Source organism: Glossina fuscipes, unplaced genomic scaffold, assembly GCF_014805625.2.
Source record: "Glossina fuscipes isolate IAEA_lab_2018 unplaced genomic scaffold, Yale_Gfus_2 73, whole genome shotgun sequence".
NCBI classification, from domain to species: Eukaryota; Metazoa; Arthropoda; class Insecta; order Diptera; family Glossinidae; genus Glossina; species Glossina fuscipes.
In genome coordinates this window covers 1598196-1622601 of record NW_023998436.1, presented here as the reverse complement: position 1 = coordinate 1622601, position 24406 = coordinate 1598196, and the positions used below count along the sequence as shown (strand labels likewise).

Below are 24406 nucleotides of genomic sequence, written 5' to 3'. Positions count from 1 at the left end.
AAAAAAAAAAAAAAAAAAAAAAAAAAAAAAAAAAAAAAAAAAAAAAACAATTTTGTTTACAAACAAAACGAAAAAATTTATTGATAACTTCGGTGGCAGCGCCTCATATAGAATCATAATGAAAATGATGATGGCCAACCCGTATCGGAAAAACCCATTAAAGTCGTTCATGTATTGCAACCGGGCGAACGTGAATATCTTTCACCGAATCTGATTGGCCTACAAAATATTGCTATGACATTTTTACCATTAACAATGAATTTCATTAACATTATCGATGCTTACCGTGAAATAGTTAACGGTGTCAGATATGAAATACTGTTGAACGCTATAAATACGGAGGACAATGATGAGGACATTGTATGTCGTTTAGTTATATTGGAAAAACCATGGTTACGCACGCAATGGGGTGATAAAGTTCGTGAACTACAGTACACGAATTGTACGTCATCAACGGGAACGGATATTGCCGATAATTCGTTTAATCGGGCCAATAATATCAATGATAAGTATGTTAAGAGTACTGTTTTTAATGGAGGTTCGCGTAATGAACTCTCCAACGATGAGATAAAGAGATTAGAAGATCAAATTTTCCCTTCTGCCATTAGTTCGAAACGTGATCCAAGCCGTTATCATTCAACTCTTACTACGACAACATCTGCTAGCGTTGAAAAGAGTTACGATGAAAGTGATAAAGTCACTTCCACCGAATCATCAAGTGAAATGGAGACCACTACGACGTTGCCACGCGAAATTTCACTTGAAGAAATAGAAACGTCATCGACATCAGTTGCATCCGAACTAAGTGAGGATGATAAGCAATGGTTGGATAATTTCTTTTCAATTGGTGCCCTAAGCTTTGATAACTCTCGACGAGATGCTACGTTGACATCGTCGTCGTCATCGTCATCGTCATCGTCAAAGGATAATGATGAAAACACAGAGATTGCTTCAGATGCTTCGGATAATAGCAAACAACAGCAACGGGCGTCTGAACAGGTAAACCATAATATTTCTATGCTTCTATGTATTGCCGTTTCTCTATATGTGTATGTCTCATATATACACGCGCACACACATGTATACAAAATTCATAATTTCATTACAACATTGTAGGCTATTTCCGTCTCCCTCTCTACATGTTATTCATTAACCAAAGTGATGGTTGGTTGTCCTGACAACGCGTTGCTGCAACATATTTACTTGCAGTGCTTGTGTACAAAATTAAAAAAAAAAAAAAAAAAAAAAAAATTCGTCTTCATAACCATTTTATTTAATTACGAAGTGTATGTGTTTAGATGTATGTGATTGTATATATATATATACGTATGTATATGTATGTGTATGTTTATTAAAAAAAAAAAAAAAAAAAAAAATAGAAAAAATTATAATAATAATTATGTTATTTTAAGAATGTCGTAATTTTTGACGTTACGTCAGTTACGTTATTGCTTTCCTAGAGTAAAAGGAATCAAAACACAATAAATTTCAGTTGAAAATTTAGTTGAAAATCATTTTAGAAGGGTTTCTCGGTTTTTGGTTGCTGGGTAAATAGCAGCAAACAGAATAACTGAACCAGTGCATGTGGTATCCGCGATGTGTTCTAAATTATGTTTTTCAAAGGATTAAACACACACACACACACATAAACACGCAAACACACACATACACACATACACATGCATGCATTCTTATGTTAATTAACTTTTGTGTAACAGGAAAAATTTTACACTTAAAGCGATTCAATGCTCAGGCGCATATATACTGTATAGCGTTTACCTTTCCTTATTGTAACAATGTTAGTCGATGTTAGTTAAAAAAAAAAAAAAAAATTATGTCAAAAGTGTTTACGGAATTTAAAATTGCTTATCCTACTCCTTTATATCATAAATCAAGTTTTTTATGTCATTACTTCACTGTACACGCGAATCCATGAAAGTGCTGGCGATGAACTCTATTTCTAGACGCTTCGCTTCAATAAGTCTTGGGGTTAAATCCTATTTTTTTTAAATGCTTCGGTAAGTCCTATGCGTAAACGCGCCAATTAATTGTAATTTACTTAATACTTTTTATGGGCGCTCCAATAAGTTCCAGTGTGAATTCTATTCATGCAGCTTTTTGTAGTTGCTTCAGTAAGTTCTGAGAGGAAACCTGTTTACCTAACCGTGAATAGCAAGTCTTGGTTTACTTTGCATTTTATGAGACTTTTAAATAATCATTGAGTGAGAGTTTTTGCAAACGGTCACTAAGTCTTGGAATGAATCCCAAGTAACAAGCATTAGGAAGACGGTTAAGTAAGTTCTGTTTACGCAGCTTTTTTTAGACGCTTCAATAAGTCCTGAGGGAAAATTTGTTTACCTAACAGTGTACAGACACTGCAGCAAGTGTAGATTTACTTCACATTTTATGGGCCTTTTAGAAAATAATCGAGTGAATCTTAATTACCCAAGCCTTTGCGGACGCTGCAGTAAGTTTTGGGATGAATGCCAATTACCTAATATTAGGAGAACGCTTTAGTAAGTTCTGGTATGACGCTTCAGTAAGTCCTGAGAGGAAACCTGTTTACCTAACAGTGTTTAGACGTTGCAACAAGTCTTGATTTACTTCACATCTTATGGGCCTTTTAGAAAATTATTGAGCGAATCTTAATTACCTACGCTTTTGTAGCCGCTTAGAGTGAACTCCAACTACTGAACATAACGTGAATGTTTTAGAATATCCTAAAGCGAACGAGTTGTCGGACATTTTATACACGTTAGTGCAAGTCATAAGAAAAATTCTATTCGCTGAAGTTCTTAGAAACACTCCAATAAGTCGTAGAACCTTTTCGTTTCTCCAACGTTTTGTAGAAGCTCTTGTGTTAAATTCTTGAGTAAAATCCATTCATGTAATTTTCTGTAGACTTACCAGTAAATTTATTAGTACTATTTTTAACCGATCTTAAGTTACTCAAAAAAAAAATTCTGACGTTGGACCTTGATTAACTGTTCACATACATTTTAAAGCTGCTTTCCATTTCTAACTCAATTTTAGCGATTTTGAAACTATTAAATAAGATCTTAATGTTAGCTGAAACTTTAATTTTCTAGCAAACCTTGACTTATTATACCGTACGCCACTTATCGTATAAGTTGTGTAGATTAAGATTGTACGGATGTACACAACGCCTACAAAGACTGAAGAAAAATCCGCCTTTTATTATACACGATTGAGGAAATGACTTAATGTCTGTCCATCTGTCTGTCTTTCCTTGTTTGTGTTCAGCCCGTAAATTTTCGAGATATTTTGATTAAATTTTATATACCGACATGTTTTGGCCTAAGGACGGACGTTATTCGGGTCAGGCCAATTTCTCGACAAAGCTTTAACTTGAAAAGTGAATATATGGATAGCAGTACGGTGCTGTAGGGTATTTAAGAAGGAGGAGAAATAAATCCGCCTTTTATTATAATGAGCGCTTGTCCGTCCGTCTATGCGCTGTCCATCTTGCACTCCACAGGCGGCGACTTTTAAGAAATTTTTCTGATCAAATTTGGTGTCACCGACCCAAGCCGGCAAATGCGACTCAGATCGGATCACTTTCTATATAATGTATTATTATGAAAAGTCGCATAACTGCATTAAGCAGCGAAGTGATGCAGTACACACAATGATGGTTCGTTATATTGTTTTTACTTTGTATTTGTTTTTAATTAGTATTAACGTCATTCAAAAATTTTACAATTACGCAGCGATGCATTCAAGGTATATTCATATTTCTTTTCACATATTTCATTTATCGTTATATTACACATTGCATTTTATGAATTTAGAAAAACGAAAGAAGGAAGTAATAAACATAAAAAAAAATTAAAGGAAAATCGATGAATAATAAAAAAAATTCCAAACAAATTTATCAACCAAAACACATTGCTACAAAACGACTTTTTTAAAACGTGATAAATACACGTGTGCACGGCTTCTACGCCCAGATCGTTCGATACAGTACGTGTGTGCATAACAAACATTTTCTTAAGACCTAAAGAGAAATATGACCACCACTTTCATTAAGTTTCAATTTAATTTACCTCTTATGGGGAAATTTTTTGTTTCGTTAATTTAAACCGTATTTATATATATACGAGGTGTGCTCTAAAACAAAAAGTGACTTTTTATTTTTCCCGAAAAACGTTTATTTATTCATCAGTGTTTGTTTTGTCCTCTTCACGGTGATCTTTCTTAGATATAATTTACACTTGTGGCAACGCAAAATTCGAAATTCGAATATACGTAGCACACGAAATTTGAAAATTCACTTATTTTATGAAAATACCTCGCATAGTATGTTACTTATACCCCAACGGTTTCAACGATTTGATGATAAGCAAATGACAAAATTTCATTTCTATTTGAGAAAAAAATTGATGATATAATGTTTTTTTTTTAGATTTTGGTCCCCTTTGATTTCCCGGGATAATAATCTGCTTTATAACGTGATTTAGTCGATTCGATTGCAGTTTCAAATTGCAAGTCGATAGTGGTGAACGTTGTTTTTCTTTCTTTTTAGAAAAATACAGATGCGATTTTATTCGCATGCGTTTTTGAACACAAATGCGATTTTTGTTCGCATGCGTTTTTGGTATAAAATGGGGAAATGCATCACATACTTTATTAATAGGTTTCTTTTCTCCAATTGTTGAGCTAACATTTCCTTGCTTACTCAGCTCGGCCGATTATACACTCATTAAAATTAAACATGCTTCACCTGAATCGCATTGAAAGTAAATCATACAATATAACTCATCATTTCTACAAACATTGCAACTTTTGGAAATTTCTACTCAACGAATGTGAACACATTTCACCGTGTTATTAAAAGTTTCCTCTTTGCTTTTTTTGATACTTTTTTAAATTAACATTCATAAGGATTTGCGTAAATTTTTGAATATTTTTCCTCTTTTTTTTTTTTTTTAAATAAAGGAAAAAGGTGAAATGCATTTTAGTCTAAGATAAACTTCTCCATTTGATTGCGACTTTTTTCTCTTCTTAGGTTAGATGGCACATTTGCTATCGCCAAGGTAATATATAATAATGTTATAAAATGGTCTTTATTGTATTTCTTGACAAGGTTCGCTAGATCGTGTACAGCATAGATTTTATTTACAATTTTTGGAAGCAGTATTCACAATTCACTTATTTGTACAACATTGTTGACTTCAATTTCCTTTTTGACTAACTCTTTGACTCCTTTAAAACTCGCTTACGGCTGACGTCGGATTCGGACGGATTCAACTGACTCGACTTGCATCTGACTCGACTATTCTGCTTATATACCATCTTACAAGCATCGCGACATTTTTGAATACGTATTTCCCGTTACGTTTCCGTCAACCATTGTTAATTTTTTTTATCAGCCGTCAGCTCCATGACGAGCCATGAATGTGCACCTGGTTTTTCCCTTTCTTCAATTTTGTTTCTGGGAAAACCGACTAATTTTCATGAAAATCGAATTATGAGAACATAGTACGCATTATTTTAACGAATTGAAGAAAATCGCATGATAAAATTTCATTTGTATTCAAAAACAAAGAATTGATGCGATAAACTTTTATTTTACATTTTGGTGCAATTGCACTGCTTTTGATCATATACTGCTCAAGCCGCTCTGTGTCGCATTTCATAAAACTCCCATGCATAACGAAAAACTGGATTCAGAAAGTTTTATTTGCTTGCTTTTTTGATCTGAATGGGGGAAATTTGCCACGGCGTACTTTATTCATAGGTTCCTCCCACGTATTCGTTGCTTTAACATCTCGCTTATCTGCTTAGTCCAGATGCTTATCATCAGCATCTCAGTCCAAATCAATCCATATCGTAATGTTCCTCTTTTCTCGTAACAATAAGCCAGCATTTCTAAAGGGATTGAATTGCTTAACTATTTATACTCATTGCATGTGAAGAAATTCGAGTTCTGAACACGTTCACCAAAGGTTCATTAAAGGTTTCTTTTTCAAAATATTTTTCTTCAAAATAAAAGAAAGAAATGAATTTTAAACTGAGCTAAATTGCTTGAGCAATTATTGTTTTGGAAGTTTTTTTCAAGTTAGCTAACATATCCACCATTGCCACACTATACGACAGGTTGATTATGACCCAAACAGATATCTCTCTTCGGATTTTTTTCACATTTATGACAAATAGTTCTTTAGTTAAGGTAATGAATGACTATTAAAGACGATTGCCTTTTATGAAATTTGATCTACGGCACAGAAAAACCGAAAAGGATTATTCCAACCCTCTTGCCTGCTATGTTATCCGGTGGTAACCTAACAAATCTATTCAGGCTTTAGAGACTCGTATTTCACATGGAAATCAACAAAAATTTGCTTTTGTTTGGCTGCCGTAAAGTCGTTTGTGCGTCAGATTGCAGAGTTTCTGAATGTCCGCTTTCTGCATTTTCATGGGCAAAAATTTTTTATTTATCCGTTCAATTGGCTCGTCGTCTATTGAAATCAAATTTGCGATACCTAAAACGTTACGAAAAAGTAACAGCGGTAACGCCGGCATTCAACAGGCTATTAGAAGGACCCACAGAAAAAGGCGGCTGGGACAGACAGATCTGGCAAACAAGCAAGAAATGCATTTAAGATATCAAGAGCAATGTATTAAACTCACCGAGTAAGGCTGACGATACCCAAAGCAAGTTTTCTTCTCCGATAAAGAACCATCGTTAGCCAATAAACCAGAGAAAATCAATTTGGTTTAATTCTGTTCTACGATTTATTTTTTATCGAACTCGTCAGGTTGAGTTAAAAAATTAGTACAGTACCTAGTTGTTCTTTAAACATTTTCTTAATAAAATCTCTGTATTAATCTGCTTATAATCCTTTGTAAAATCTCTACATCGGAAATCAGATAAGTCGAATGAAAGACTTTCCACGTAAGTCAAGCAGGAAGTAAATGTGGTTTCGTAGTTGTAGTAGTAGTAGTGTAATATTTGTTGGATATGATGTGTATCCTGAGAATAGACCCTTGATTTCCTTTTTCTATCAGCGCAACGCATCCAAGCTAATGATGAGCACTAAACGAGCCAGAAAGTTATATTCGGCGATAACTGGATCTTGAATGCCCACTGCCACAAGACGCCTATCATTAAATAGTTTAGACCAATTCGCTTAATGCAATTATTTCTATAACAATTTTTCAAAGTAAAATGGTGTATAGAAAGCGTTCGAGAAAGTACTTCAACACGAACCATTTTCAATAGAGTTCGCGCTTGCTCCTAGCCACATCGGTGTATCAAATTTCATCAAAATTTCCCAAAAAATCGCTATATGTCTGTTGAGCATAAAAATTCAAGACGGACAGACAAGCTTTAGATCCATTTATTCAGAGAGTGATCCTGAATCGATCGGTACAATAATAGATGGCTGTATCTCAAGTCTGTATTCTAAGGATGTATTCTATACATCCTCAAAAACGTAGCATAGCCGTAGGATATGAAAATAAAATTCTATCTAATGTAAGTTATAAGTAATGAGGGCGAAGAATAGCTTTTTTTTGTTTGTTTTTGAAAGCACTTTATTTTGTAGTGTGCCCGTGAACTTCGACCGACTCACTTCATATTCATCACCTATCCGTGTGCGTGGACTTCTTACATTTTTGCGAAATTTAAAGTCGTTAACTTATTCTTTGTTACCTATTTTCACAGATATTTCATTGACGGACAGAAGGACATACCGAATTTGCTAATTATTATGATCATGTATATTTCGTGGGACTTTTAAAGTTTTCTTCTGTATTTCACAAACATTTTCACGAAAAGAATTTCCACTCATCGAATTTTCTTGCATGTTTAATCTATTACTAAAGAGAGCAAGAGACGGATACGAAAATCTTTACAAGTTCAATTTTATTAAAATGAAATTTCAATGGAAATGTTCACAATATTGTTTAGAATCGCTTCTGGCTGATTATTGCGTACAATAAATCGAAAACTCAGCAGTCAATACAAACGCAGCAAGATTGATGGCGGCCAACTTTCTCATATCTAGCTGCGAGATAATATAACCGTTAAATACATAACGAGAATAACTGTATGATTTTCTTATGACATTTAATATGGCTTGCTTGAAATCGTAAAAGGTCTGGAATCATTTCACAATATCGAATTTAAACTTTCTTTCAAGCAGATGAACTAGCAAATGGAAGTGCCTTGTGGTATATATATAGAACATTAGTTAATAGTATTACACGACAAAGATACCCAATTGCAAGTTTGCGAATTTGGAAAGAGAAAACGAATAAGAAAACTACTACTTCAGAGGATTGATTTCACACCTATAAGTTATAAACTAGCTTATTAACTGTGGGCTTGATTACTGATCGGCCGGGAACATTTTTACACTACTTTTTTTTAGGCGATCCTGTTGTTTGTATGAGAGTTTTCGCTTGCTTATAGGCTGAGCACGTTCACTTTCATAGCTAGTAATATAAATGACCATGTATGTGTATATATGTGCGTATATATATATGTACGTATGTGTGTATATGTACGTATATATATGCACATATGTACGCATATATACGCCAACTTTTCACGCCAGCTTTTGCAGCCATTGGGAGGACGATTCAAACACAACTACACAGCGGGGTGAACGAACAGACGGACAAATAGATATGACTAAATCGATTCAGAATTGTATTAATTATTTTCATCAACTAATATACTATCTTTCAAGACCTCGTCTCAATTTTTACGAGAAATACTTCCACTAACAGACGAGATTAAAGCTTCACTAATAAACGATCGGTTAGATAGAGTAGATAAGAACGTCCCATGGATTTATATATACTTGATAGGGCTCACAACTGAAGACAGAAATCCCCTTTTTCTTTGTGGATATAGAAATAATTGATTTCATATCCATATGTAAGTGAAGACTCCACGAGGGAGATCATGAACATTGAAAATAATTCGAACTCAAGTAGTTCCCATGAATGAATTGGTTTTCACACCAAAAATACAGCGAGAATGAAAAGCGATAGATATGAAGGTACGAGTAGGGTACTACACGTAACTCCCCATCTCTTTGTGATGCTCACCTTATTACACACGTAAGTGACATTTCCTGAGTTTTGAAGCATACTAAAAGAAAAAAACTTAAGCTAAATTTAAAAAGGCGAACGACTTTGTCCTGAATTTTTTATATATATAGCTGGAGCCATCTAATGACTATATCTAGTCGCCACATAAAGATCTCACAACTGAGTATAAGAACATGCGTAATATGGATAATTTTGACTGTGCTACTCGATAAAATTAAGCGAGCTACTGAATGAGATAATGACAGCTTTAATTTTCCTTTGTGATTGTAAAGAAAAACTCTCCATCTGCATTTGCACGATTGAGCAGCAACTAGTGTTTAAAATTGATCGATGAATAAGTATCTAGTGTTTATAGTACATAGATGAATAAGCAACTAATTGTTATATTGATAAACATTTTTAAACTAAAAATTATTTGTCGATAAAAATCACTTCGTAATTATTACCAATTAATTGCGTACTTTCTCTGAATCGATTGTGTAAATTATTGTGCGGTTTATTTCCCTTAATTGAACTGTAACAATTTATATAATTATTTTAAACCAATTTTCTTCTTCAATTCAATCATGTGTAATGTAATCCTTGCAGATTATCAACATGCTTTACAAATGCCTTTACATACATATAAACAAAAGCTCAACGCAACGCAAACGCAACGATGATTTTTAATTTATCCTGATGAGAATTTTGCATGCATATGTACGAATATATGGTGTATGTGTGCATGTTTGTTATTTATGACAATTTGCATCTGTTTTCGGTCGACGGAAACCGCTCTTGGCCCACATCAATTGTATAACAATTTGTATCACAAATAGTGTATATATATATATATATATATATAGGTTTACATGTATACGAGAAAAGCAAAATACCAAGTGAAGGAATGTAAAGAGAAAAGAAGGAAAGAAACTATAGCACACACATACCAAATCCGATGCCAACGTTTGTGATGATAGAAACATAAAAGCCATTATCTTTTATTGCTTGCAATGAGATATTTTTGCGATACAATGCGTATGCATATGTAAGGGTGTAAATGTGTAAATATAAATATGTATATATACGTCTATACAAACCGACAAATACAATATTTTTCCATGTCAATGCTTCTTAAACTTATCATCACCAAAACTATACATACCTATATGCGATACAAATATGCGACTATACGTAGTCGGGGTAGAAATGTTATCTACTAACAATGTTAACTCGTAATATAACGGTATGGAACGATTTGTACGCTTATGCCTATTGAGGTTGACTAAAACCAAATGGTATCTTTTGCTATGTTAAAGCTTCCCTCTGAAGAAAAAGAGAAATACTGTTCGGTTATTGGAAAAAGTAAAACGCATTTCCATTACTAAATATCTTATTGGCCGTTGAGATGCCGGAATTATTCTCATCCAAGTGAATACTGTGTCATTAAAAAGATTTACTTCTGATAAGATAGCGAAAAAAATATCTCATGTAAGTTAAGTAAGTTACGGCTTTAGATCAATCACAGAAAGTCAGTGCGAGCGTATAGCTTTAGAGAGTTGACAGCGAACACAACCATATGCACAAAATTTCGCATTAATTACTTTATCGAGACGAAGTAAGCATCTAAGGCTTGTCTTATTCATCAGTGCAGCAAAGAATATGAGCCACACACAAAGGACCCTACTCTCTATGTAGCGTTTCGTTTATCTGCATAATTCAACTAATTAGTGCTCCCTCAGGGTACATTACGGTTATAGTTAGAAAAAAGTAGGCAAAGGTTTACATATTCGATTGGTAGTATTACGACCCTTAACCACTGAACCCTCAATCTGAATGCTACCACCGCACACTAATCGTAATTATGCTAGGGTCTACCGTACTAAGAATTGAATCCAGGTATGACAACATACGAAGGAGTCTGCTGCCCTTCATATGTCTAAGAATCACAAAATTGTGCGTAGGGAGCTGCTACCGTTTCCAAGAGAAGGGAGACGACCACAGGTCAAAATGGAAGTAATTTCATTATGATAGTTTAAACAATGAAAGAACTTGGAAAATATTGAAAATTATAAAATTGTATTTTTTATTAATTTATCACAAATACTTTCAACAATTGTTTAAACTTCACTAAATATGTAAAGTTTCAAACCAATGAACCAACTGAAGCGTTCACAACCTACAACAACAAAAATAAATTAAAACATTCTAGTACAGCAAGGCCGCCCGTAAAACATCCTATACCACTACGCCTATTACAATTCAGGAAATTTTTTAAAAGTCACAAAAAATTAAAAACTTAAGACAAACTTTTAAAAGATGCCTTCTCCAAAATATAAATCTCAAGTTCAGTACGCTCTTTATGTTGGAATTGGATGCTTTGTAACATCTATCTGTCTTGTTCATTTCTTCGGAAATTTCAGGTACAAGTTACTTTGATATTGATGTTTGTACTGTATAAGTCTTCGCTGTTTACAAGCAGCGGTAAGTCGCGGCTGATCATCCGCACTGGAAACCATTCAATTTTGCTGTTGATAACGGCAAGTATATAGCACATCGCCGATGTTATCAGTGTCATGTTTATATTTAGCGAAAATATATGATACATTGGGTATATGATATATAATATATGATATATGACATTTTTTACATGGTATATGACGTATGGTACATGATGTATGGTATATAACATATGATATATTTTATTAGACATATGATATATAATATATGATGCGTAATATGTTTGATATGATATATGATTTATAATGATATATTTTATATAATTTATGATATATAACATGTTATATATGTTATGTTTTATATGATATATTTATTTATTTATTTACGTAATTGCTTAATCCTATATGATACATAATATATAATATATGACACATTTTCTAGAATATATGGCGTCTGCTATATGATATATTTGATATGATACATGATATATAATATATGATATAAGACGCATGAAATATTTTATATGATATGTTTTATATAATATACGATATAATAACGATAAAAAAATCGAACATTTTCATCCTGCCAAATGTCTATCTTAGCGTGTAGATAACTATGGAAACTTGAACGAATATAATTTTTTAAAAAGCGTAAATGCATAAGTAATTTTTCAAAAGTTTTCATTTAACTAATATGTTGTTATAAAATTGAGGACATACTAGATCTCTTTCACCATTTGCGGCACCCCAAAAATTAGGCTAAAATATGCAATAAAGTATATAGAAATTTGGTCAGAATATGATAGCAAATATACATATGCCTATGCCCACCTGTCCATCGGTCAATTAGCTATCAGAAAGCTTGCTGTTACAGGAAAGGAAAAGATAGAAATCTGGAACTACCTATGGATTTGATAAGTTTTCAAACTTAACATATATAAACGATATAGAATATCGTTTTGCAAATCACGGCGACTAAATCAATTCGCACTAAACGACTTGTACGACATACCTCACAGATCATCTGATGACCATTTCTAAGCACTATATATTGTATAGATCTTTTATCAACCGTAGGTGAAAGTTGACTTAAAAACCGAGAAAAATTTATTATTTTTGGTAGATAGTGATCTTAAATTTAACAGAAATATTTGTTAGAGTCAGTTAAAAAATCAAATGTTGGCAAACGTGCGCTGAAACATCCGCAGTAAGTGTTAACGCAGGCGAACGTGTAGTTTACATTAGAAAAAGTTAAAATTACTCAGTTTTCTATCCGATTAAAATTTCTCGCCTAAAAGAACGAACACAAATTAACTTTAAAAAAAAAACATCATATTCCTTATATGTATTCTTTCTACATTCTACGACGACCTATTTTAGAAACAAGGTAAAACGTTACAGTTATGGTTAAAGGCGACTATTAAATACCCTAAACTACCTCATTTAATAGAAATCTTCACCTAATTTCGTCATCAAATACCAAAAATTATATATCTCTTCCATACAAAACTTTACTTAGCCTTACATAAGAAGGTACACAAAAAGTGACCCGACGGAAAAAACCTATACCTCTTAGTGTTAAATACAATCTTACACTTCATCTGAGAATCTTTGCACGGGCAGATATTCGAAAACTAGATAGATATATGTGACATAAGTTGGGGATTTTACTGCCACTGTTTTGGATCAGCTGTTAACATAAAATATTAAAAATCAGAGTTTCTTACCATAAGACACCTATTTATTTTGAAAGAACATTGCGGAAGGAGTTTTCTAACAATAATTTCATCTCATCGTAACCCAAAAAAAAAAAAAAAAAAAAAAGAAGAAAATTTGCCTCTTAAGTAGGATAAAATTGTGTTTAACTGCAATAAAATTGTTTTTAAATCAAATCCCAAATAGGTTAAGTATGATAAATTTCATCAAAATATCTCTGAAATATATTTGATTCTATTGATGAAATGGAAGTCTCTTTCAGGTGACTGCAAGTGTTGCATAATTACGCACGAGCTTAGTATATTCCTCATCCCAAGTTGTGTAAAGATGAGGTACCGAAAAATATTTGTTGTGTTTCTTCATAAGACTTAGTGTCATGAAGGTTGAAAACCTGTGACCTTAGGCGTTACCCGTTGTTTTTTTTTTTGTCTTGTACAAATCACATATTCGTTTAAAGGAATTTCATTTTCGATAGACTTTTTAAAACATTTCCTTGTTATACGCCTCTCATAAAAGATAGGTAAAGAATGTTACGTTACATTATGTTCTTGTCTCACTTATGGCCACATTTATATATACTTTTATAACGAACAATTGTTGGCTGCTCTAACTTGTTTACTCGATGTATGCTTCCTTGGCTTAGTAAATACATTAAAATCTATCACTTCCAAGTACATATACATGCTATTCGAGATTCCTTTACTTTCCTTCGTTTGCGTTTTGCACAATAATATCCGACGTCGACACAGAATTGATTATTGCTTACTTTACATGATATCCTGTGATCACTTTAATTAAACTCGACATTGCAAGGCATGTATGTATATATATGTATATATGAATGTATGTATATATGAATGCATATGAATGTAAATATGTCTACGTTTCTGTGCATATTGCTGGATGATAGACGATAATGCTTTTTAACCGTTGGCAAATGTTTGTGTGTGTGTGTGTGTGTGTGTGTGTGTGTATAAACAGAAAGTGAACCGTATGCTTGTTTGCAACAAACCTCTCAACATCTCGCTATTTGATTAAAATTTTAATGATGTGTTTCATTTAAATTTTTTTTTTTTTTTTTTTTTTTTTTTTTTTTGTTTTGTTTTGTATTATTGCTGTCTCTTTTGTAGTAAGTCACGGTTTTAATAAATTAATTTTCAAAAGAATGTCATCTAATTAAGTATAAAATCATGAGTTTTATATTTCTCCATATATGTATATATATGCATATATATAAACTAATTATGAATCTCTGCTTATCGTTTAGGAGAACGTAAATGGGCCATTAGTGAGAAGCAGACGTTCTCCTGGCGGCTTGCCTGGTGGAGTTTCGGAACTAAGTCATGAAGAAGCTGAAAAACGCTTAAATAACTCGCTCGAAAAATTGGCAACTGGTGATGGACCAACATATAGGTATTTAATTCAAATGAATAGCAGCATACAACTTTATGTAACTTATTTAATTTTTATTAAAAAAAAAAAAAAAAAAAACAGACTTTCAAAAATTTATACTGCAACCACACAAGTCGTCGCTGGTAGCCTTACAAAAATCAATTGCGATCTGGTTGATGCCGATGGCAAAGAGGAACGCTGCGATGTAGAAATATGGTCACGGCCATGGTTAAGTGACGGTACAGAAGTTACAATAAATTGTCCCGACAAAGAGCTGATAAAGCAGCGTCACAGTCGCTCAGCGTTGGAATACGCTGAAAAGAAAACTCATAAAAAATCGAATCATCACAATTTAAATAAAGTCGAGCATTTATTCGCAAAATTTCAAATTAAATTTAAACGCAACTATCACACCACTATGGAGAAACAAATGCGTTTTCGTATATTTAAACAAAACCTGCAGCTCATTGAGGAACTGAACCGTAATGAACAAGGTAACGTTACCGGGGTAACATTAATAGGATGTGAACATGAAATTGAATTTCATTTAATATTTTTAAAGGGAGCGCTAAATACGGCATAACTGAATTTGCGGACATGACCAGTCCGGAATATAAACAACGCACCGGCTTATGGCAAAGAGATCCGCAAAAAGCCGCCTCTAATCCTAAAGCCGAAATTCCAAACATCGATTTACCCAAAGAGTTTGATTGGAGAGAAAAGGGTGTAATTTCACCGGTATGTTCTTTGTGTGTGTGTCTATATCTGTCTGTGCTTATGTATTCCCATCACCCATCACCGAAGAATGAGAGGTAGATTCACTTCGTCAAAACGTTTGCATCATTCTGAAGGAAACGTCAGAGACCCCTCAAAGTATATATACATTGTTGATCAGCATCAAGTTCTGAATCGAATTTGTCAGAAACATTGGCAGTTCCTCCACGCAGCTTGATATTGAAAACGGGCCAAATACCCTGAAGGAATTACTACGTAGATTGACTTTCACTCATTACTTGCATACTATAGCAGATAAATCTCCAAAAATATACACCCAACAAAATTCGGAAAATCTGAGCATGCATACCCAATATTATAGTGTCTTAGAGGCCTAATTTTTTTCTCGATGCTCTCTTATACTCTACATCATTTGTAGTATAGGGTATGTTAAATTTGTGCTGATGAGTTCAGCACCCAGAACCACATCTTATTATAAATGGATTCACAGAATGATTCTGTTAAGCAAGTCTGTCTATTTGTCCTCCGTCTGTGTGGATTAGTGCACCATTCAGGAGCATACTTTATCATAAATATATTCAGAAAATGAGTCTGTATGGATTTAGGCAAGTCAGTACGCCTGTACGTTTGAGTTCAGCATCCAGAAGCACATTTTATTATAAATATATTCAGAAAATGATTCCGTGTTGAGCTAAGCGAGTCTGTCCGTCAGTCCTCTGTCTGTACGGACGAGTGCAGCACTCAGAAGCACATTTTATTATAGATATATTCAGAAAATGATTCTGCATTGATTTAATTGAGTGTGTCCGTACGTCCGACGTCTGTGCTGGTGAATGCAACACCCAGAAGTACATTGTAGAGCTTATCTTAGACTATGGAAATTGAGTTTTTTTCTTCTAGTCTTTTGTAGGGTAAATGGGTATAAAAGGACTCAGTGACGATCGTACATAATCTTCTTACTTGTTCTAATATTGCAATTAGTAATTATTTTAATATCACAATACGTAATAATTAATAATTAATTAATACTTAATTAACAACAATACTAAAAATCGAAAATATATTTAGGTTAAAAATCAAGGCAATTGCGGTTCATGTTGGGCTTTTAGTGTTACCGGTAATATTGAGGGTTTGCATGCTGTCAGAACTGGTGTCTTGGAGCAATACTCTGAACAAGAATTATTGGACTGTGATACTTCGGATTCGGCATGCAATGGCGGTCTACCAGATAATGCTTTCGAGTAAGAAAATAGCTTTGATATCCGTCTAACTGCGTACTTTTATTTTTTTTTTTTTTTTGTTTATCAGAGCAATTGAAAAAATTGGTGGCTTAGAGTTGGAATCCGATTATCCTTATCATGCTCGGAAAGATCAATGCCATTTTAATAGCACCAAGATCCACGTTAAAGTGAAAGGTCATGTCGATTTGCCTAAAAACGAAACTGCTATAGCTCAGTGGTTAATAGCCAATGGACCGATATCGATTGGTAAATTAATTAAGTTTTATTTAACAATAACAATTATCGAGTTTCTGATTTTAGGTATTAATGCGAACGCTATGCAATTTTATCGTGGAGGCGTTTCACATCCTTGGCACATTTTGTGCTCGAGTAAAAATCTGGATCATGGCGTGCTAATCGTGGGCTACGGAGTATCAGATTATCCAATGTTTAAGAAAACCTTACCGTATTGGATTGTCAAGAATTCGTGGGGCAAAAAATGGGGTGAGCAAGGTTACTATCGCGTATATCGCGGCGATAATACTTGTGGTGTTTCTGAAATGTCCAGTAGTGCCGTATTAGACGATTATTAAGCTCAAATTTATATTTAAATAAAAATGACGTAAAAAGAAACATCATGTGCCAAATATACTTTTAGTATATGGGCACAATTGAAACAAAATAATTGGGTGTGGCTATTTAAGAAAATTTCTAATACAAAATATTGGCCATCTGATCACATATTCACTTACTTACAATATCCAAAAAGGGAATCATATACTTTTTTTTTTATTTTTATTTTTTTTATATGCGTACATAAACAGTTATATATAAATGTAGAGAATAGTAATTGAATCCCATGTATGCAAAAGTTTATTAATAAATAAATAAAAAAAAATGAAAAAAATGAAATTTCATACATTTCTTAAAATTGTTTTCATTCGTTTTCATATTCGCTTAATTTGATAAGAAGCAATCGCAATGTTCTTGCTTCTAGACCGATAGTTAAAGGCTCAGCGGGTGCTTCTTCCGAAGCACTGTACACATTAGCCGGTGTAAAAAGGCCATTGACTAAACAAAAGCAAATCTAATAAACATAACCTCAATAAAGATACTCCATTACCTTCGCATGATTTAAGAAAATTCATAACTTCTTGTATAGCTGGATTTGGTAGGATGACATTTTGCTTAGCCATGCCGGCGAGCAAACTTAAGATGCAGCGTTTCACATGCAGCCAAGTATCGGCATATAGACGAGCTCCCGAACCACCTTCCAAAGCGTGAGCGATGCGTGATAAACCGAATTCATAATTCGATTTAGCGCAGTAAAGTGTGCCCACTACCAGATTTACAATACACAAGTGATGATATTGCTTACCCATATTACCCTTTAACTCTTCGGCTTTCTCCACGCGACGCATTAACTCCTCAGCTTCTTCATTCTGAAAAGTCATGATGTAAGAAACACACAAATTCGCCAATACCGCAGCCGAAACTGACATAATCTATTATGTCGAAATATAGAATTATTTAAATGGTTATATGCTTTTAAGATGGGGTTATATGCTTTTTCAACCTACGTCATCTCCATGCTGCCTAATAATGGGTTCATAGAAAGCTGATGCCTCTTTGTATTTATCGCCCTGCATGAAAAGTACATGACCAGCATTTAAACGCCAAATTGGATTTTCCGAACAAAACTCAGCGCTAGAGCGGAATTCCCTTTCGGCACCCACGAAATCATCATCTCGCCATGAAATCCAAGCTCTTGCCATAACGACAGGTAAGTATCTGAGATTTAAAAAAAGGAAAAAAAGAATACATTTCACAATTTTCCCTCTTTTCAAATCATTCATCATCATTATCATTATCATTTACAATTCTAAAGCGTTTTCATAATCTTTTAAAGCATTTCGTAAAGCATTTTGATCGGTAGTACTGCGTACTTCTTGAACTTTGGCTGCCAAGCTGCGCAATTTTCCTGCTAAACTCGACGCTAATACTCCTAATTTTTTCTCGGCCAATTCGGCAGAAGCCTGAGCTGTTATTAAAGCATCCAATAACTCATAAAGATACTGCAAAAATAAAAAGTACATAGGTATATAGCTATAAAGATAATGTATAAAAAGCATTTTGATTACTTGCGATAAATATTTATAAGTCAAGGCTGTATGTTCAGCTAAGATATCGGCAGCCATTTCGTACATTTCATGCTTACAGCATATTAGGAGTAGATTAGCAAAAGTTTCCCTAGGACACGCTGGTGGGCCCAGTTCCAAGAGAAAAGCTAATTTTCGAAGACCAGCTACAGTCCCTTGGGGATCCGTTAAAGCTATATTATGTAATGTAACCGGATCCAATTCACTTTCAGCTCTGGGCGGCAAGTCAAGCAAAGCATCACGTGCTGCCTCCACTGTATAATATTAAATTTTTATTCAACTTTCAACCCTTTCGCGGGAGGTGTTAAGTTACCATTGTTCTCGGAATATTCAATCGCAGCTTTTAAATTTAAAGCTTGTGTTATTCCGGATAGAGCCATGGTTATGGGATTTCCGACACTACGAGCACTACCGTCTGTATCGATTTGCGCACCAATACCCAATTCCGGATGATTTCGTATGCCACGCTCAACAATATCAGCTAAACGCAGAATTAATAGATTTTAATTTTATTTTACTTCAATCTTATGTATGCGAATTGAGATTGAAAATGAATAACTTTTTTACACGATTTCCTTACGATTACAACATCCACCTAAGAACTAATTTAAAGAGATATAAGTAAGAAAATTAAATAGAACTTCGGTAAGATAGCCGCCACCTAAATTCCATACATAGACTTTAGAAGAGCTTTGACGGCTGGCAGAGAGAAACGTACGAAGAATCGGATGGGCATCACTTTTAACTGAACCACCGATCAAAATCAGAATGAAACTCGCATGAGCTCGCATGAAATTTTGAACTTCAATTCGCGTAAAAAGAGATTCACGATGCACATATTTCAAGACACCACGTAACTGTAGCAGACAATTGTCGGACATGATTAAGTTCGAACGGAATATAAACTAATCAAGAATATTGCATACGCTACAGAACTTAACCGAATCATTAATTTTGTTTTTCTCAAAACTTCAACTCGTGTAAAAAGACATTCAGGACACATGTTTCAAAATACCACTTACCCGTATAGTCGATCGCTTGGGTTTTCTCCTTTTTACGAAAATGAGACAGAGCTAAATTATAGGCTATCAAGGGATTAAAACCGCCCACTTGCAGAGCAGTATTGAAACGCTGAACTGCGCTATCGTATTGATCGGCCTGATACAAGAGACAACCTTCATCGTTAAGCGTATCAGCTGTACCTATGGTACGTTGATTTAAGACACTTTGAGCCCCAGCAAAATCTTCACTCGAATACAGAATAGCACTTTGCAGTTGCAGACATTGCTCTTTCAACTCGTCGTTGTCAGCGATTTGTTTCAAAACCTTTAAGGCATCACCAAATATACCGGCCTGGTATAGTGACTGAGCGTAGTAAAATCTTCGAAAAGGCAAATACTTTGCATGTATGTATATATATATATATATAATGTACTGCTTCGAATAATATTTCTTACTTGTAATTCGCAACTTTCGGGACTAAAGTGCACAATTGCTCATAACACGTTGAAGCTTCTTCATACTTTTGAGCATGATAGTAACAGTAAGCCAAGGTAGATAAACCAGCTCTTGTGTTAGCTGCTTCTCCCAAATTGACAATGCATTCAATAACATCTTCGTAACGTTTATCTCGAATCTATATAATATGCATTGAAAACATTTAACGATTGTACAGAGAGTGAATGGGTTATTCAGTTTCAGCAGTTTTACCAAATTATAGATAGTTTTTGTCACTTGCCCCTCACGTAAAATAATGCCCTGATGTAGCATTTTTTATTCAATTTTTGAAAAAAGTTTCTTTAATGCGACCGCAAATTAGTTTAACGATGCTGATGCTCTGACAAAACAAAGTGAAAATGTAATAGAAGTTTTCTTTATTGTGTGGTAAAAAGTAATTACCATGGTAATGACAAAAGTGTCATGGAAACACTTTCTTACCGTTTTTTATGTCCTACATCGCTTGCGATACATGGTATATTGAATTTTGTGCAAATGTATGTAATGACAAAAAGGGCTTAAGATAGACTCGGTTGTTTCAGATTAATTTTTTAAATCGATTTATGCACGTCCGCCCATTTGTCCGCATAATGTATTTTTGTTCATCCTATAGGTCGCCAATTTTTAAGTTGAAATTTATTACATTGACGTGTCTTGGCGAACCCTATTGGGAATGTATTCGACCCATTTTTACACACATGAAAAAAAACTATCAATTTTGAAATTTTTGCAACAAATACTCCTGGGTAATCGTATTTCGGAAAAATTTATATTAGATCGTATTCACGTGAAAAATTTATATCGGATCGATCGATGTTTTGCGATCCCTTTCATATATAATCTTTCCTCAGCCTTTACATGGAAAGACGATTTCATTTTCCATATTTCACAGTGAGAATTGGTACAAATTAGTTACTTGATATCACAGTAAACTGGACAAATTTAGATCATGTAGATCTATTCTTTGTACTCTATCTCCTATAACAGTTTCTATGAAAAGATTGTCTTTATATGATAAAAGGCTCCATTTAAAGGCTGGGGCACGATAGTAATTTGATATAGATATGAACTGTATCATGCTTGGACCACGTGCTTAAAAGTAGACGCCAAGTGTTTAAAAGTAAACCTTTGCATGACACCGAAGTCGTCGTTTTAGTGCTTTATGACGCAAAATGGAGGAATAATAATATTAATAATGTCTTTGACAAGAACATTAAGTTTGCTAAATTTAAAACTAATCGCTTTACGACTTGATTCCTTTTCCATATAATGGCGTCCATGAAAATTGTGCTTTTACACGGCGAGTAGTGATAATTCTTGGCACTTTATCGCTATAATAAAGGTGAAATGGTGTAACGTATGTAAGAGTAAGACATTGCCTGACTATAATGTTGTTACTTTGTTTAATGTTGTTCTTGCAATCTTCCTACTATAACCTGCACTCTTCTAAAATCAGGACATATTCTATTCGATAAACTTTTTGCATGTACGTAATATAAATTTCGCAGACTTCACAAATGAAAACGATTTTAATGCTTTAAAGATTTTAAACGACATAATTAAAAGAAACAAACACGAAAATTATATTCGATCGTGACCGTATTTTTTATACCCATCACCCTTACCCTAGAAAAGACAAAAAAATTTAAAACGACCAAATTTTCATCCTCTATAATGTGGAGGGGGTGTGGCTGGTTTTTCTTATTTTCAAAATAAAAATCTTTGTCGCATAGTTGTGTGGGTGTTGTCGGCGTTTTCATGGAAAAGTTTAAGTCACTTCCAAATTTTCTTTGCAAATTCGTAGATGAAATCTTTATTTTCGCTAACGAGGGAATAATTACCACAAATTCTACAAAGTTGCGCCAACAAACAGATGGACAGATGAGCAGACGAACATGTTTAAATGCTTTCCAAAGTTGAAAATCGCCAAGAATTTCTATACTATATATTGGATATGAGTGGTCAATTTCTTCCTTGTTCAAGTGTTACAGCATCGCTATAGTTTAGGAGTAATGAGCAAAAAGCTAATTCTTTGTTCCTTTTAAAAAACAAAATAATATGCTTACCGAACTACATTAGACGAAGTGTTACAGGGTATCTAGTCGTTGTCCTTGCCCGACCATAACGTTTTGTTCCTTTTTTTACTATATTTTATAAGAGTTTATTCGTAATAACTAGTTAAGATTTATTTTTAAGAACGAATTTAATTTTTGTGTAAGCTTTTAGTTAGCTCAATTTCATATTCAAATAAATAAATATATAAATAAATTATTGTGATCGTAGTTTTGCTGCTAGTTAACAATGTTACGTGGAAATGAATTTTCGGTTGAGGAGCGGTAAAAAATTTGAAGGGATCCAACTTGCTGCTAAGAAAACTGGGAAGATAGCAGTTGCGATAAATTGGAACTGCGGCAATACTGTCCACACTTATCTAAAAGATTCCGGTAGTTATGGTCACATTACGCGCACTTCATCCATAGATCAGAGAACAGGGGAAAGTATTTGGCATTTAGCAACTAATGAAATTATGAATTGCAGGCTAAAAAGAGTAAATTAAGACCTAAATAAAACGAGACAATGTCTGCACAAATTTTTTAAGAACGCTATAGATCCTAAATATAAGAATAAAATTGCCAAGCCACCCTTAACATAGAACCATAAACATGCCTGTATTGTGTTTGCCGGCAAATACAAATTTTGAGAGGAAGAATTTGAATCCGATAGTCATGAGAAAAAATTTAATTTGGATAGAGCTAATGGGCACCGTAAATATTGGAAGAATATAAGACATCCTCGACTAATGTGCTGCAAGCGCAATGCAGCCCATCTGTTATGGCATGAGCTGCCATTGTAGCACGAGGAAAGTTAAAAATATCCTTAGTACTCAGCAAAAATTAACCCGTGGTGGCAAATGTTGACTTGTTAGAGAACAATTTAATAGATTACGCTCGAGAGTTATGTGGTCATAATTGAACATTTCAATAAACCAAAGCTTCCATCCATATTGCAAGGTTTATAAAAGATTTTTTTCAATCGCACAATATAACATTGCTGAAGTGACCAGCCCTTAGCCCCGATCTCAACATAATTGCGAACTTCTGGGAAATCCTTTCCGCTAAGATATATTTATAGTATAAGCAGAATTCTACGCTTAACGAACTTATACTTGAAATATTTTCAGAATGAGGTAAGATTGATATGCGCACTTGACAAACTTGATGAGTTCTATGTCACATAGGCCACAACACCTCCTTATTTATAAAGGCAATACAGTACTTAACACAACAGGAATTAATATAAACTTTTACTTTTGCATACACGTATAAGTATTTTCTACGAAATACATATTCAATATGTTTTTAGAAGCTAGCACTCAAAATAATGTATTATATATATAACAACTTGAGAGGGTAATATACATTCATATTTTAAATTTCAGGTTATATGAGTATTTCTTTTCAGTGACATTGCCAGAGTACCCTTCTGGTGTATCATATATAGTTATATTCGCTAACTGAACTGTAAGAGACGTAAAATCTTATTAGATCACTAGTTTATTATACTAAACTATACATTACAATAAATAAAAGTATATATATGTACAGTACAATAAACGAGTGATCTAATACTACTGCACGTCTCCTACACTTCATTTAAGCACAACTATATATGATACAACACAAAGGTGCTTTGACAAAGAAATACTCACATAATTTGATAGTTAAAATATGAATGTGTATTACACTGTCAAATATTTATATGTATTCGTATATACACGTATGTATATACATATTTATATATTTATATATATATATATATATATATTATTTTTTTTTTTTTTAAATTAATATAAATAAATAATACGACTCAAGAAAAAAACAAGTAAGAACATTATAGTCAAGCAAGACCGATCTTTAAATACCCTACACCATATATTTTAACATAATTCTTAGGTTTTGTGTATGAAATTACTATGATGTGTCAATTTTCATCACCACATATTAAAATTTTGAGTTCTCTCCTCTACAAAGGATCATCTTATTAGGGTAGAATCCAAAAAATAGGCCGAGGTTGTCCAAATTTGGTACAGCAAATTTTTTTTCTTAAATTATTATTATGATATAATTTTCATAATGAAGAATTAAAAATTACACCTTTCCGC

General features: G+C 33.6%; 2 protein-coding genes across 4 annotated transcripts in view; one reads left to right on the top strand and one right to left on the bottom strand.

The window, feature by feature from the left end:
• LOC119638153 (putative cysteine proteinase CG12163) overlaps positions 1-17486 on the top strand; it is a 48899-nt gene extending 31413 nt beyond the window's left edge. The window contains exons 2-9 of one of the 3 annotated variants that reach the window (XM_038034813.1): positions 112-509; positions 609-999; positions 14509-14654; positions 14736-15127; positions 15196-15371; positions 16437-16609; positions 16677-16855; positions 16910-17486. In XM_038034813.1, the coding sequence (XP_037890741.1) occupies positions 112-509; positions 609-999; positions 14509-14654; positions 14736-15127; positions 15196-15371; positions 16437-16609; positions 16677-16855; positions 16910-17181 (2127 nt within the window). In that variant the 3' untranslated portion in view covers positions 17182-17486. Of the gene's footprint in view, positions 1-111; positions 1000-14508; positions 14655-14735; positions 15128-15195; positions 15372-16436; positions 16610-16676; positions 16856-16909 lie in introns of all 3 variants that reach the window. The other 2 variants (XM_038034812.1, XM_038034814.1) reach the window with 2 other exon arrangements.
• Positions 17487-17511: 25 nt separating this feature from the next.
• LOC119638154 (tetratricopeptide repeat protein 30 homolog) lies at positions 17512-20580 on the bottom strand. The gene is made up of 9 exons (XM_038034815.1): positions 20458-20580; positions 20205-20383; positions 19770-20128; positions 19061-19228; positions 18730-19001; positions 18467-18663; positions 18169-18379; positions 17712-18093; positions 17512-17659 (listed from the first exon to the last, which is right to left on the bottom strand). The coding sequence occupies exons 1-9, from the start codon at positions 20515-20517 to the stop codon at positions 17526-17528; spliced, it is 1962 nt and encodes a 653-aa protein (XP_037890743.1). The 5' UTR covers positions 20518-20580; the 3' UTR covers positions 17512-17525.
• Between the last annotated feature and the right edge of the window lie 3826 nt (positions 20581-24406).